Genomic DNA, 13,550 nt, shown 5'->3' on the forward strand with positions numbered 1-13,550 from the left:
GAATGGTGAACAACCTAGCACCAGATCCTGGGCTGATGGTTGGACTCAGTGATCTCAGAGGGCTTCTCCAACTTTAACAATTCCAGGATTACGTGATTACACTCCTAGCTCCTGGGACTCCCAGAACAGACAACTGACTGGAACAGGTTTTTTCTATCTTCTTCCAAACTTCTTTTTTCACTCCCAGCTCTGCAGAAAGTGGCCAGAATTATGGGGACTTTCAGGTGTTGCTCGAGCTCAATCTCCAATTTATTTATTGCAGTTTGAAATGTTTTGCCTGCCTGTGTCACGGCCGGTGTCTCAAAGTGGGAGCGACTCATAAAGGCCAGGATCTGCCTGGGTGTGACTGGGCAGCTGTACCACTGAGCAGATAACTGTCAGTCCCCTCAGGGTTTATGGTATGTCAATAGAAAGTCTGGATTAATGGATTACCAGCATCATGCTGTATGGAGTCTTTATAAAGCTCTGACTGCTGGGCAGTCTGAGAGCTCAGGAGAAGAGGGAAAGTCTGAGAGATAAAAAATAGGCAGAGAGAGCCAAAGGCAGAGGAAATAAAATCTGTCCAGTTCAGGAGAGGCTTGGCTGTGCAGGCACTATGAAAAGCTTTCTTTCCTGGGCAGTCCTGGCAGTCCTTGTCCTGGTGCACATCTCCCAGGCAGTCTATGTTCAGGTGAGTTTTTTCTCTTTCATTTGTTATTACAAATTCAACAACGTGCTGGTATTTTTAAAACTTCTAGTTGCAACAGGACTCTTGAACTAAATTAATAGACCTGAATTTTTGCTTTGCTCTGCCTTGGTTTCCACCTGTATCTCCCCGTGCTCTGGATTTTCCTTCTGTAAAACAATTCAGCTATCACTAAATGCTGCTGCTGTTTATTTACCTTCTCAGCCATATCTCTGCTCTGAAATCCCTTAGGGACTGAGGTGTTTCATGCCTGGAATTTTCTCTTAGACCTAAAGCCACATGCAGTGAAGGTGCTGACTTTAGAGAGTGATGCAAACAAGGTGTGACAAAGGATAAATTGTCTTGTGTTACCTGGTTCTAGGCAGGAAGTTCTTTGTGGAAATGATCTGTGAGTTTATGGGATGGAGCCTGTAAAAAAAAGGGCAAAGAAGAGCTTAGCTAGATCCAATTAAATATGAATAGGCAGAGAAGTGATTAAAAGAGCCTCTGTGAAATTTTCCAGGTACACAGCACCTTTGGCTGGTACTCCATGCAGTGTGGAAGGGGTTAAGGAGGTTCTTCAGGGCCCTGGTCTGTTATTGGGAAAGCTTTGGATCTCTCTGCACTCCTCCTGAGAGACAGTGTGGGGGATTTCAGTCTGACTGCGAGGTGAACACCTTCCCTGGACCAGGAAAACTAACACTTGTTAAACAATTATTGACTCTGTGTGTGCAGCAGGTTTCCAGGGTTAAGGCATCTTTGTGTCCTCTTTTATGTCCTTTGGATGACAGAGATATCCAGAGGCAGCAGGTTTAAGCTATTCCTTTCTCTCAAACCATTCTTCAGCATTTGCAGTCTCCAGTGGAGCAAACAGCTTCCTACCCAGCAAAAAAAAAAAAAAACCCCAAAAAAACCCAACCAACCAACCAACCAAAAAAAACCTACAAAAAAAAAAAAAAAAAAACCACCAAAAAAAACCACACCAAAAAAAACCCCCAAAAAACCCACAAAAAAACCCACCCCACTTTCCACTTGTAGCCATAACAAAATATTAATAAACAAGAATGGCTGCTTCTAGGTTGCGTAAAAGAGTAGGAGGTGCATCTCTGGAGTTTGAGCTGGAATTCTTCTGCCATTAATCATTAAATCTATGTTTTCCCCGCTGTACTTGCAGTGAACTCTGAGTGTGTTGCACTCCTTTCACTTGAAGTCTTTGAGGTCTGACTGTTTCTTTGATTCTTCACTGCACAAAGATGGCTTGCACCCTTCTTCTCTGAAATTGTTCCCGAGACTTCCCTTTCTTGTCCCACAGTATGTCAAATTTAGCTCTCTCTATCACATATTTCTTACTTGAGGTGGTGGGGTTTTGTCTCTATTTTACTGTTCCTTTGTTCTTTTTTGTCCCCAGGACATGCAGATCTCAGGGTTTCTTCCCAGTTTCTGGTTTCTCTGAAATTGTGCCTGTGGGAATCCACCCTTTTTTTAGTTCTATGGGTTTTGCTTCTCAGTTGTGTGACCAACAGCTGAATATAGGAAAAGTGAATTTTTCATAGGCAGCCAGGGCTGATCACAGAATCAGAAAGTTGTTTAGGTTGGCAAACCCCTTTAAGATTATCAAATCCAACTATTCCTCCAGCACAGAGAGATCCACCTTGTCCCTTGGTGCCACATCCACGTGTTTTTGGAACACCTCCAGGGATGGTGACTCCATCACTCCCATGGGCTGCTGATGCCAGCACCTGATTAACTTTTATAGATCATTAAATTCAGAAAAGATCTCTAAGGTCATTGAGTTCAGCTGATAAATTAACCTGCGTAAGATCATAAACTGATTGCAAGAGAAAAGATTTTGACTTGGCAAATACATATCCAAAGTCTGTCTGACTGGGGTTTTTAAACCCTTAACACCAAAATAATCTGATGCTGTAAAAAACCCTCCAAAACCCCAGCCAGAATCAAATCCCCCACCACTTATCTCACACCATTCCCCCCTGGACTCTTGGGGATGTGAAACAAATGCTAATATTTGTCTTGTGCTGTATCAGAGTCACTGCATTTTATTTCTTTGGATGAGGAGCTGTTACTTGATTCCAGAGTCCCAGGATGGTTTGGGCTGGAAGGGACATTAAAGTTCATCTCGTTCCAAACCATGCCATGGGGTTGGAGCCTCCCACCTCACCTTACTGACTGCATGTTGGCCATGAAACCATGCTAAAAAAGCAGATATAAATCAGTTTGAAAATGCTTATTTGTTTTCTAGGCCAAACTCTGATTATCGGCAGATGGGTAGAGATTTTGTGCACTTGGTTAAACAGCTGCAACACCTGCAACTTAAATTTATGACTTGGAAAAGGGGAAATCTCTTGAAACCGAGGGAATGACCCTTAACTGATGAACAGGGAGAAGCAACTAAAACACAGAGTAATATTTCTCAGAGTCCTGTCCCAGCTTCCTTAAGTTTCTGCTGTGAACTTTGAGTCAGAAGTGTCATATTTATGCTTCCAAAAACTTGTTTTTCATGGACTATGTGAGCAAATTTTGACTGGGCACAGGGTGGGATTGTTGGGCATCTGTGCAGGGCCAGGAGTTGGAGTCAATGATCCCTGTGGGTCCCTTCCAACACAAGAGATCCTGTGATTCTAAATTAATGGAAACGTTCCACAATGTCTTGGGGTGAAGGGTTTAAGCCCTCAGCAGTGTGTGGTGTGAAAGAAGAGCTGCTTTTGACCCTGGCAGGTCACAGCCAACATTCAACACTTCCACTGCTGTGTTAGGAGAAACGGTGAACCAAATAAATTCCCATTTATCCCCATTCCAGTCATGATTTTGTAGATCTCCACCAATATCCCTGGAAGTGCTGGATGGAGCTTGCAGCAGCCTGGTCCAGTGGAAGGTGTCCCTTCCCATGGCAGGGGGTGGAATGAGAAGAGCTTTAAGGTCCCTTGCAACCCAACCCATTCCAGGATTCTGTGATATTTCCCCATTCTCTCATTTTAGGCTGAAGATTCCCAGCCTGGATCTTCCTATCCCAGATTTTATGGGTCTGTCTCACGGGGATGAGCCAGGACTAAATTCTCCCTCTGTCCACTGCCTTCATTCAGCACAGGTTTTATCTTGGCTTTCTTTCAACGCCACCTTTTCCCTCTGCTGTATTTTTTTGGGAGAGCTCTTGGTTGAAAGGGAATGGATTTGCAAAAGGCCTGGCTTCCTGACACTTCTTTTTTTTCTGGTTCTTCACAGGATGGAGACTTGAAATTCCCCCTGGAGTCTGTGAAGAAGCTGAAGGAGCTCATGGATGCCAACAGGCGCACCAACCCTCGCATGGTGGTTCCCATGGCCAGCTATTCCCCATGCCAAGAAAAACACCTCCCTGAGGAATTCCGGCCTGTGTGCAAGAGGGAAGATGCACCCATGATTTTTAAGAGGCTGAGTATGTAGTTCATATTTCGTAGTTCTCATTTTCACCACAGTTTTCAACCTTAAACATTCAAATAGCAGGAGGCAAAGCCGTGGGATGACTTCTGTGTCCCTTCTAGGGCAGCTGGGAGGGTTCGTGCTGCCTTTGTGCTGCCCTTTCTCCTGACAAGGTTGGGCTCCATGAACCACCTAAGGAAAATTCCTACAGTGCTGAGCCGAGCTGTTCCCTGGGCACATCCCACTGCTGTGAGCAGGGAAAAGTTCAACCAAGGCAGAATAATGGAATCACTGAATAGTTTGGATGGGGGGACCTTAAATCCCATTTCATCCCATCCCCTGCCATGGCAGGGACACCTTCCACTGTCCCAGGCTGCTCCAAGCCCTGTCCAGCCTGGCCTGGGACACTGCCAGGGATCCAGGGGCAGCCACAGCTGCTCTGGGCACCCTGTGCCAGGGCCTCACCACTTCCACAGGGAGGATTCTCCTCCCACTATCTCATCTAAATCTACCCTTCTCTAGCTTAAGCCATTCCTCCTTGTCCAAAGTCCCTCTGCCATGAGATGCTGCTGCAGTGTTTGCGTTTTAAAGTTATTCTATTGTAGTTATCTACTGTCCAGCACAAGGGACACTTTGGGATAAAATGCTGCCATATCCTCTTGTCCCCTTGCTTCCACACATTCCATGGCTTCCCAAGGAATCCAGGTTTGATTTCATTCCTTCAGCCAGATTTTAGCATCAGCTAATTTTACTTAGAGCAGTTCTACCTACAAGGATCTCTCAAATGATAAAGCAGGGATGCAAAGGAGTCTCCAAATGCTTTGGCAGGTGGCTCTGCCCTCCTGGCACTGACTGAATCCCTCCTTTCTCCTGGACAGGCCTGGCTGCTGAGGACGACCTCTGTGAGATCTGTGCCAATGCTGCCTGTGCTGGCTGCTTCTGAGAAGGTGCAAAAACCCACAAAAGACATGTCCAGCTGAAGTTTGTGCATTCCTGTGGAAAGATCATGTACTTTCACCAATCAATATTCCTGGGCTTCATCTCCCACTGCAGCCAAACTGCAGCTGCCATCTCAGGGGACATCCCTGCGGTCCTGCAGCCCCTGGATCAGGTGCCACCAGCAGAGCAGAGCTGCCAGCAGGGAGGCTGTGACTGCTCTGAGAGGCTCCAGTGCTGCAGGAGTTGGGTGGCACTGGAATGGAAATGCCCTGGGTTTCATTTCCCACTATTTTGCCTGGATTTGAACAAGCTCTGTGAAACTCAGCATCCCCTGCAGCCTTTTGATTGCTAATATTTAGTATCTAATATTTAATGTCCAATAAGTAGTATTCAATGATTTTTATCTGCCTGTGATTTAGCCTCCCCTACACACAACATCACTGGGTTATTCCCTTTCCCAGTCCCTCATTCCCAGTGTGTTGGATCCCTTTTCCTTCCACCTGTCTGCAGGTGACACCTCTGAGTTTGTAGCAGAACTGCAAAGAGTAACTCGAGCTGAATTCCTGGTGTTCAGGAACACTGACAGCCAGAAATCAGCCTGTTCCTTGTACTGATTGCTGTTGATTTGGGGAATGGGTGTAGAGGAGCACAGGAACACTTCTCACTGGCTGGATATCAAGGTTCTTTAAACTTTCTTTGAGAGAAAGGAATTCTAAAGTGCAGTGCTAGAATCACACTGAAATGAAAGCATTGCCTGTTGTTTTATTTATTGGTGGCAAGATTGTGAAGAAATTCTCTGTCCATGTTTATATGCTGTATAGTCAATAAAAAAAACTAGTAATAATTTGGAATTTTTTTGTTTATTTGTTTGTTTTGTTTGTTATTGCTGGGTTTTGGGGTGGATTTTGTTAGGATACTCTTCTTGCCTCCTTGCTTTTTCCCCATATAATGCATTTCATGTCTGTGGCTTCCCTGAATAAAAGACGTCTTTTAACAATGTCCTGAACTTAAAACCAATTTGTAGTCAGAGAAACAGAACTATTTGGGTTGGAAAAGCCCTCCAGGATCACCGAGTCCACCCTGGGCCTGACTCCTTGTCACCCAGCCCTTCCTTGGACACCTCCAGGGATGGGGACCCCACCACTGCCCTGGGCAGCCCCTTCCTATTCCTGACCACGCTTCCCATGGAGAAATTTCCCTGGATGTCCAATTAACCCTTCCCTGGCCCAGCCTGAGGCCGTTCCCTCTCCTCCTGTCCCTGTTCCCTGGAGCACAGCCCGACCACGGCTGTCCCCTCCTGTCAGGAGCTGTGCAGAGCCACAAGGTCTCCCTGAGCCTCCTTTGCTCCAGGCTGAGCCCCCAGGTCTGTCATGGTCATGCAAGTCCCTATCAGAGATTTCACATTTTCCCTCCTATTTGTAACTGTTTAACTATTTTCTCCGTTTTTATAAATGGAGCCTTCAACTCAGCAAGACTCTCAATGCACCAAATCTGTATCCTCAGCCCTGGAATTTGGAGCCTAAATCCAGAATTGATGTTATAAAATTATGATGAGGTGCATAAATTCTTACTTCATTTGACAGGAAAACTGAGGGTGTAGAAGAGGATTCCTCACATCCACTGCTTTGACTACCTCAGGACAAAATGCATCCAGAGCAAATTCCAAGGACAGAGTCCGTCACTAAGGCTCTTCCTGCTGCCTTGAGGTCAGGAAATGGGATTTCCTGACTCAAACACTGCAGGGGCTTCTTTTTAAACCTGAAGTTATTTCTCCAAATGGAGAAGGGACTTCCTATTTCCCTTTAAAACTGATGTGACAAATCCAGCACAGCAGCTTGGACCAGCTCCTGTAGAGAAGGAGGTTATGGATTTTGCAAGGGAGACTTGTTGCAAACAGGATTAGAACCAAGATCCTGAAACACTTCCAGGGCTCAGGTGGGGCAGGGGGGCAGGACTCGAGACCTTCCCACACATCTTCTGCCCCTTTGGATCCAGAGCCATCCCCAGGGACACCCCAGACTTGTTTAGCGTGGTGTGTAGAGCACTGTAGAGGGAAAAGGAGGGATAAATGAGGGCACAAAACCTTCATTTTGTCCCTGCTGGCTGAGGTTTGTGATTTCTGGGGTTGGTTTGACAGCAGGAGGTTGTGTTCCTGGGGAAGAAGGGGTGGGGGGCACACCTGAAAATAAACAAACAGAATGGCCTGGGCTGGATAAAGATAATGTGGAAAGGATGGCAAATAAAGGAAGCCACGAGCCAGGAGTGGAGATCTAATTTTGCAGCAGCCTTAGAGAGCCTCTCCAGAGCCCAGACACTGAGGGCTGTGTTTGCCAAATCTCTCTGGGAGCTGGAGCTGTGGCTCAGAGCACAGCAGGGATTTCATCAGGCTGGTTACCAGCTCAGCACAGCCTGTGGGAATCACAGAATCAGGGGATTGTTAAGGCTGGAAAAGCCCTCTGGGATCATGGAGTGCAGCCATCAACCCAACAGTGCCAGGGCCAGCAGCACCCAGCCCTGCAGGCTCCATCCTGTGCAGGAGCACCAGGCTGATGTGGATCATGGGACACAGAACTGCCTGTCCCTGCCAGGGCTGGAACTACATGATCTTTGGGGTCCCTTCCAACCCAAACCAGTCTGTGGTTCTGTGATTGTCCAACACCTCAGCTCCTGAAAAATGAGCTACAGTGAATTGTCTCACTGGCGATTCAATTGGGTAATTTGTGTTATGAGAAAAGTTCATGTTGATTCCCTTATTTTTCACCAAACCATCAGGCTTGTGTTACCTCACACATCTTTCTTATTTCTAAATCCATTATTTTCCCCATTCCACTTATTAAAAAGTTCTTTCCTTTTCTCCACTTGTGCTCCATAAGTGATTCTCCACTTGTGTTCCCAGTGCTTTGTGGGGATGGGGAGCAAAGATCAGGTTGGATGGAGCTTGGATCAACCTGTTGGAGTGGAAATTGTCCCATGGCAGGGATGGGCTTCAAGATCCCTGCCAGCCCAGACCAGCCTGGGATCCTCTGATATGATGGATTCTCTGATTTGCTATTAATGTTTAATCACTAATGACAGGACAGACGTCAGCCTGGTGCTGATATCTTTCTCCTCTCCTCATATGAGATTTCACTCACCTTAACACTCCTTTATTACCACCTCCCAACAGTGGAGCTGTTTTACAGCTGTTGAGCACTGAGATGACAAATTCCATCAGTTCTGTAATTCCAAGAGCTCCTTGGAGTGCTGGTTAATCCAGAGCCTGGCAGCTCTGCCCCGTGTCCAGCACCTGCCACTCCCAGCCCCTGGTTCCCCTCATCCCTTTGTCACTGTGTAATTCTGTGTTTTGATGCCCACAGCCATCAGCAAGGTGGGATTTTCCCCTTTTTCACCATTATTGGATGCACAGACTTTGTGCCTGTTCTCCCTTAAATTTGCCTCACATTTCCCCCCAGATTTCTCTTACCTTTCTCCTCACTTTGCTTGGCTCTTCCACATTTCCACACAGTCCAGGTCTTGGCTGATACATCCATTTATTCTATTTATTGGCTGCTTGTTCTGGTCTTTCCTGCTGTCACCATCCCTAGTCTCTTATCTCTAATTTTTGGGGTATGGGTGGGTTTTTTTCTCCTTGATTCTACAACGTGGCTCCTTATCCAGCTTTCATTATTCCTCCCCTTCCATTCCTCCCCTATGACTCTCTTGGTCCTTATGGGATTTCCTTGCCCATTTCTCCCTCTGTTCTGCTGGAGCTCAAAATTCCCTGGACTGATCATATTTTTCTTAGTTTAAAATATATAATTTCTATGTATTTCTGACAGTTTTACTCTCTTCTCTGGTTCTAGCCACCAGTGTTCTCAGACAGCCAACTTTAGATCCTATTAAAATACTAATAATCTAATACTAATCCCATCACCTCTTTCAAATTCCTACCCTGTATCCCTGCTATCCAAAAATGTTGTGTTTATCTTCTATTCCCATTAACATGGCTTCCCAACCATCTGGCAATTATCATGTCCTAGTGTGCCCATATTCTTCCTGTATGTCACAATATTTGTTAACCCTCTCTTCTTTCCTTTCCCCCCCTTTTATTTATTTATTTATTTATTTTAATTTTCTGTAAAGGGATAAATCCAGACAGCATTTGAGGCAAGCAGGAAAAGAAGTTGATTTAACAGCAAAAAGACTTTCTTCCTTTCAAATCTACAAAAATATGGAGGCTCAAACCCGTTTATTCACAGAATCCTGGAGTGGCTGAGGTTGGAAGGGACACTGGGGTGATCCAGCCCCACCTCCCTGTGACCTGAGTGCCCAGGACTGTTTCCAGATCACTTTTGGATGTCTCCAGGGATGGAGACTCCACCACCTCTCTGAGCAGCCCATTTCAGTTCTCACTCATCCTTCTTTTTGTCTTTTTGTTCAATAACAGTGAAATTCTTACCCGCCCCCACCTAGGAAACAGAAGAAGAGAAGCTTTTGCTAATTTCAAATGGAGCTCTTTTTTGAGAAAATGTCAATACTTTTCCTGGAAGAAATGCAGAATGGTTGCAGGAAGTGTTGATGGGGCTGGTCTTACCCTGGGTGGGGCTCTGCTCCCACCCCACACAGATCCAGGGATCCTGGAGTGCTCAGCAAACACTGAGCACACAAAGAGGTGATTGTCCTTGGGGTAACATTTTAACCAAAGGGTCAGAGAAAGTACCAGCGATGACGTGATTTGGTTTATAAGCAATAAAAACTCCATAAAAGCAATGGCACACCCAAGGAGAATTTGCATTAAATATTTTGCATGTTCTGATAAAAAATATCAGTGTGGAGATAGAAACACTCTTAAATCTTTCCAGGAGCTTAGCTTGCTCTTTTTTTTTCCAATAATCTGCAAGACAAATCCCATGTTCTCCTCTGCCTGGGATACTTGCACTATCAGGTGCTGGAACCAGCACTGCTTATAAAAGTATTTTATTGTTGTTTTCATTCCTGTCATGGTGAGACACTTTTTGACCAGATCAGTACATGTTCTGCTTTGCTGTGAGGTGACACGGTGAATGCCAACATCCCTGTTAGCATTCAGCTGCTTTAGACAGCAAATCCCCACAGTTTGGTGTGTCCCAGATGGGAATTGCCAGTTGTCCCAGGCATCTCTGACTTTTTGACATCTCCTGGTAGATGTCCACCCTCTCTCCTGGGACATAGCTGTGAAAAAACTGGAAAATCCTCTGCAAGGTGGCCAAGGTGGTGAGGGGTCTGTGGCACATCAGGGTGGGGGGGAGATGAACTTCTTTATTCTGGGAACAAGGAGAGGAAAAGGGTGCAGGGGCAATTGTGAGAAACAGGTTAATCATGGGAGGGTCTCTTATTTCCAGATCCTTCAGAGAGGCACATCCAGTGACACTTCCAAGGATCCATGTCTCAGTTTGCTCATGAGCCACACTGGCTTTTAATAGCTCTGGAAAACCTATTTTTTTATTATTTTGGAAGCTTGTACCAAGTGTGGTGCATATTTGTTGGTGAAAAATAAATATTTATGATTATTCTGAACCCTCTGCCTGATCATTCAGCTAAATTCCCCTTGTTATTATTTGGCTTTTTGTGCACTAAAGCTGCATCTTTGATCTGTTGTAGACTCAGACTCTGAGGGACTTCCAGGGCTCAGCAGAGCTCTTGTGATGGCTCTGAATGGAGCTGGCAGATGTGGCTGAGCGAGCACACAAAGGCACAGAGAGCAGCACGGAACTTGCAGGAATAACCAAGGTGCCACTCCAGCAATCCAGCTGCTGAACAGATGGGTTTTGGGGAGGGTGGAAGGTCTGAACCCTGATAAATCAACAGCAGAGAGAACTGATCCCAGAGAGCGGGGAATTCACAGAACATCACACGGAGAATTCTCTTCCTGCTGCATTCCAGGAGCAAAGCAGATTGTGCCAAGGGAGTGTTCTGAGCTAACTCTGGACATCTCATGCACCCTGCAGATGTGACCAAAACCTTGTCATTGCCAGCCAAAACTCCCTAAGGCCTGCCTTTCCCTTTCCCTGCACTGACTTACTCCTCATCCCCCACTTTGGCCTGCTGTCTTGGTTTAAAAGACAAGGCATAAACCTTCCTGGAATGGGAAAAAAAGACCCACCCCTCCAAATTATTGTAACTTTGAAAATTACAGGGCTTCCAGGAAAAAAAATGTAGGAAAATAAAAGAAAAAGTTATTTACTAGAATATTTATATATTTATATATAAACACATATAAACAAATATATATTTATTAGAATATTTAATACATATATAAATAAAAATAAAATAAAAATAAAAATAAAAATAAATAAAAATAAAAATTAAAAAAAATATATATAACAGGACAAACAACAACACAATAACACAAGTTTCCTATCCTCTAAGCACTTTTCCCCCCCTTTTGTGCAGCTGTGCCCACAACCAGGGGGTGCTGGTGGCTCCAGGTGAAGGCTGCACTGCCTCACCCACAGCAGGCAGAGAGCACTGGTGCCTCTGGCGGGGCAGAGGCTGCAGCTGCTTCCTTGCATCTGGCAGTGGGCACTGCAAGGAGAGCTTGGAGCCTCCCTGCAGCCTTGGGCAAGAGGGAGAAGGAGGTGATTTCCCTGCAGCTCATCAGGTGCCACTGGTTCCTCGGGTTCCTCGGGTCTGGCAGCTGCCAAAGTCTCAGTCATTGAGGGGGGAGTTGGGTCCCTCTCTCTTGCAAGCAGCAGGCACAGGCAGGGAAGTTTAGGACAAAGCTGCAAGATGAGCTGACCCTGCTCCCCGCACAGACTGCCCACACCAAGCCGAGTTTTGGGTCACCTCTAGTGGCATTATGCTATAATTACAAACCAAAACCCAGGTAGGAAAGCCCACCCCTCAGCCCAAACTTCCCAAATTTACTCCATTGGAATGCCAGAGCCATCAGCCACTTTCATTTGTGTCTTGATCACTAGACTATTCAGCCAAAAGAACATTCTCTCCCTCTTCCAGTGGGAAGAAACTCTCCGAGAAACCTAAACCCATCACATCTTCCAACATGTTTGTTCTCTGTCCTTGCCTTGCCTTGATTCCTGTCCCTTCCCTTGTCTTTTATTCCCATGCCCTGTCTTGACTTGCCTGCCCCTCTCTGGCCTTGCCCTCCTGTCTCTGCCTGGCTCACCCACCCTGGAGTTACCTTCCTCTGCCTTGCCTGCAGCTCTCACCTCTCCACTGCCTTGCTTTGCTTTCTGCTCTTGCCTTGCCTGACTTGTCTTGAGTCCTTACACTCTGATTGCACAGCCTTGCCTGCACGGGAAGCAAAGAAAAGCAAAGCAGGGAAGTGATGGGCAAGGCAGAGCAAGGCAAGGAAGCTGTGGGCAGGACAAGGCAAGGGAGATGTAGGCAAGGAAAAGCAGCCCAAGGCTGGGCTAGGTAAAGATGGGCAGTAGGACTGAAGGCAAGGCAAGGCCAAGGGACTCTGAGTAGCTTCCCTTGGAAGCAAAGGTCACAGGCCAGTGCTGGTAGACCAGGTACTCTGAGGAGCAAGTTTTGGATGTATTTGATGCTGGAGGTGGTATCCAGGTTTCCACTGGTAGGTTGCTGAATGGGAATGGCAATGATTTTTCATGGGAGGGAAAGCATGCAGCCCCAGTGCTGGAGGTGCAGGCAAGGAATTCACTCAACAGCAGTGAATATCACTGTTAAGTAGGCATTCTTTATTTACAGGGCTGGGGCCACACCATGAGTGCTCCCAACCACTGGATGAATTAATGCAGTTTATATTTACAAGGTTGTTACACATTCATTACCCAGAGAAAGAAATCAGTAACATAAAACAACCAGTTTTTAAAAAATTATTATATGGACATGAGTTAACTATTTCACGGTCTTTGCTGCCACCTACTATCCTTGTGTAAGAACACAGTCCCTCTTGTGGCCTGGTGATCATTCCATGGTGTTCATCATTTGTCCTTTCACTGAACTTTCTGAATTGGTGCATGGTTCTTCCTTTCACACCACACAATTGGTTCTTTCTGGTGTTATTTCCTCATCATCCTAGCTGGATTATTCTCAGGTTGGTTGTTGATTGGATGCTTAGTTATTTTAAGCAATACTTATCCTCTCTACTTAAAAAGACATCACCTATTTGGTTACATTTTTCCTGAATGTTTTTTTAGTTCCTAGTAAAACATAATCTACACATCCTGTTTTTCAACCTTGCTCCCTTTACGCTTATGCCATAGGGCAAAAGATTTTTAAAACATTTTGTTAGTTAATTACAGATTTAGTCACATATAATGAGAACCCAGCAACTATCTTTCACTCTTAAAACTGAAATAAGAGTGGAAGTAGCAGAAGAAGGAGAGGAAGGGTGGGAGAGCTGCAAGCTGTGTGCTGGCAGTAAAGCAGGAAGCAAGGATGTTGTATTTTAATTCTTATCCACCCTGGTGGCACAGAGTGGTGCCAGTGGGAAGCATGAGATTGGCAAGTGAATGGAAAAGAGGTTTGGCTCATTGGTGTCCCTGGAAATGTGAGGAGTCTCTCCTGTGAGCAGGGATACCAGTTTGGT

At 45.7% G+C, this 13,550-nt stretch overlaps 1 protein-coding gene across 1 annotated transcript; it reads left to right on the forward strand.

Annotated features, from left to right (window-relative positions):
- The first annotated feature begins 468 nt into the window (after positions 1-468).
- GUCA2A (guanylate cyclase activator 2A) lies at positions 469-5,868 on the forward strand. The gene is made up of 3 exons (XM_064397021.1): positions 469-670; positions 3,905-4,094; positions 4,957-5,868. The coding sequence occupies exons 1-3, from the start codon at positions 596-598 to the stop codon at positions 5,019-5,021; spliced, it is 330 nt and encodes a 109-aa protein (XP_064253091.1). The 5' UTR covers positions 469-595; the 3' UTR covers positions 5,022-5,868.
- Positions 5,869-13,550: the final 7,682 nt, after the last annotated feature.

This window comes from Passer domesticus, chromosome 22 (assembly GCF_036417665.1).
Source record: "Passer domesticus isolate bPasDom1 chromosome 22, bPasDom1.hap1, whole genome shotgun sequence".
Taxonomy (NCBI): Eukaryota; Metazoa; Chordata; class Aves; order Passeriformes; family Passeridae; genus Passer; species Passer domesticus.